The sequence below is a fragment of the Procambarus clarkii genome, chromosome 47 (assembly GCF_040958095.1).
Source record: "Procambarus clarkii isolate CNS0578487 chromosome 47, FALCON_Pclarkii_2.0, whole genome shotgun sequence".
NCBI lineage: Eukaryota > Metazoa > Arthropoda > Malacostraca > Decapoda > Cambaridae > Procambarus > Procambarus clarkii.
This window is the reverse complement of record NC_091196.1, coordinates 28,513,877-28,514,951: the sequence shown is the minus strand read 5'-3', so window position 1 is coordinate 28,514,951 and position 1,075 is coordinate 28,513,877. Positions and strand designations below refer to the sequence as shown.

Sequence of the window (1,075 nt, the reverse complement as noted above, 5' to 3'; positions counted from 1 at the left end):
TCCTCTCTCTCTCTCTCTCTTCCCTCCTCTTTCTCTCTCATAGTCACCCTCACTACACATTTACCTTCCACCACGAACGAAAAACTTATCCCCCCATGTAAACAGCCTCGCATCGTGTCTCAGGCTCCCGACACTTCCTGCACTCTACCTCATCTTCTCAGTATGCTGGAGGGGAAGGGAAGGGGAGGGAAGGGGAGGTTAGGGAAGGGAAAGGGGGAAAATGCGTCAGATAATTTCACCCTTAGGGCGTTGCCAGCGTAATTAACTGATCGTTCCTCGCATTATATTTCTTTAACATAGGGAAAGAGAGAGTGGGATATCGGAGGTCAACAGGCAGTGGTCGATCAGGAGGCGGTGGTCGATCAGGAGGCGGTGGTCGATCAAGAGTCAGTGGTCGGTCAAGAGTCGGTGGTCGGTCAAGAGGCGGTGGTCGGTCAAGAGGCGGTGGTCGGTCAAGAGGCGGTGGTCGGTCAAGAGGCGGTGGTCGGTCAAGAGGCGGTGGTCGGTCAAGAGGCGGTGGTCGATCAAGAGGCGGTGGTCGATCAAGAGGCGGTGGTCGATCAAGAGGCGGTGGTCGGTCAAGAGGCGGTGGTCGGTCAAGAGGCGGTGGTCGATCAAGAGGCGGTGGTCGGTCAGGAGGCGGTGGTCGATCAAGAGGCGGTGGTCGATCAAGAGGCGGTGGTCGATCAAGAGGCGGTGCATGGTCCATCAAGAGGCAGTGGTCGATCAAGGAAAATCAAGAAGTGAAGATTCAAGAAGCAAGATCAGTCATTAAGAGAGCATTTCACTCAAGAGGTAAATGTCCGCGCCAATTCGAAGATCCGACTGAACGAAAAGCGGAATTAGCGAATAGTTTCGACTACGGGAACAGTATAAGTGTTACGAAATGAAGTGAATATTATGCAATGATTAGTGAAAACTGCGACTTACAATACGAGATATTATTAGATTAGAAGCTAAACATTTCGTTACAGGGAAAGCAAAAATATCGTTCAATACCCACCAATGCCCACTACAGGGCCTGCCAACTGAGTGGACAGCGCTTCGGATTCGCAGGTTCCGGGTTCGATCCCCA

The 1,075-nt window shown here is 52.1% G+C and overlaps 1 protein-coding gene across 1 annotated transcript; it reads right to left on the bottom strand.

Annotated features, from left to right (window-relative positions):
- Window positions 1-241: 241 nt before the first annotated feature.
- LOC123763074 (uncharacterized) lies at window positions 242-709 on the bottom strand. Its single transcript, XM_045750022.1, has one exon. The coding sequence runs from the start codon at window positions 707-709 to the stop codon at window positions 242-244; it is 468 nt and encodes a 155-aa protein (XP_045605978.1).
- Window positions 710-1,075: the final 366 nt, after the last annotated feature.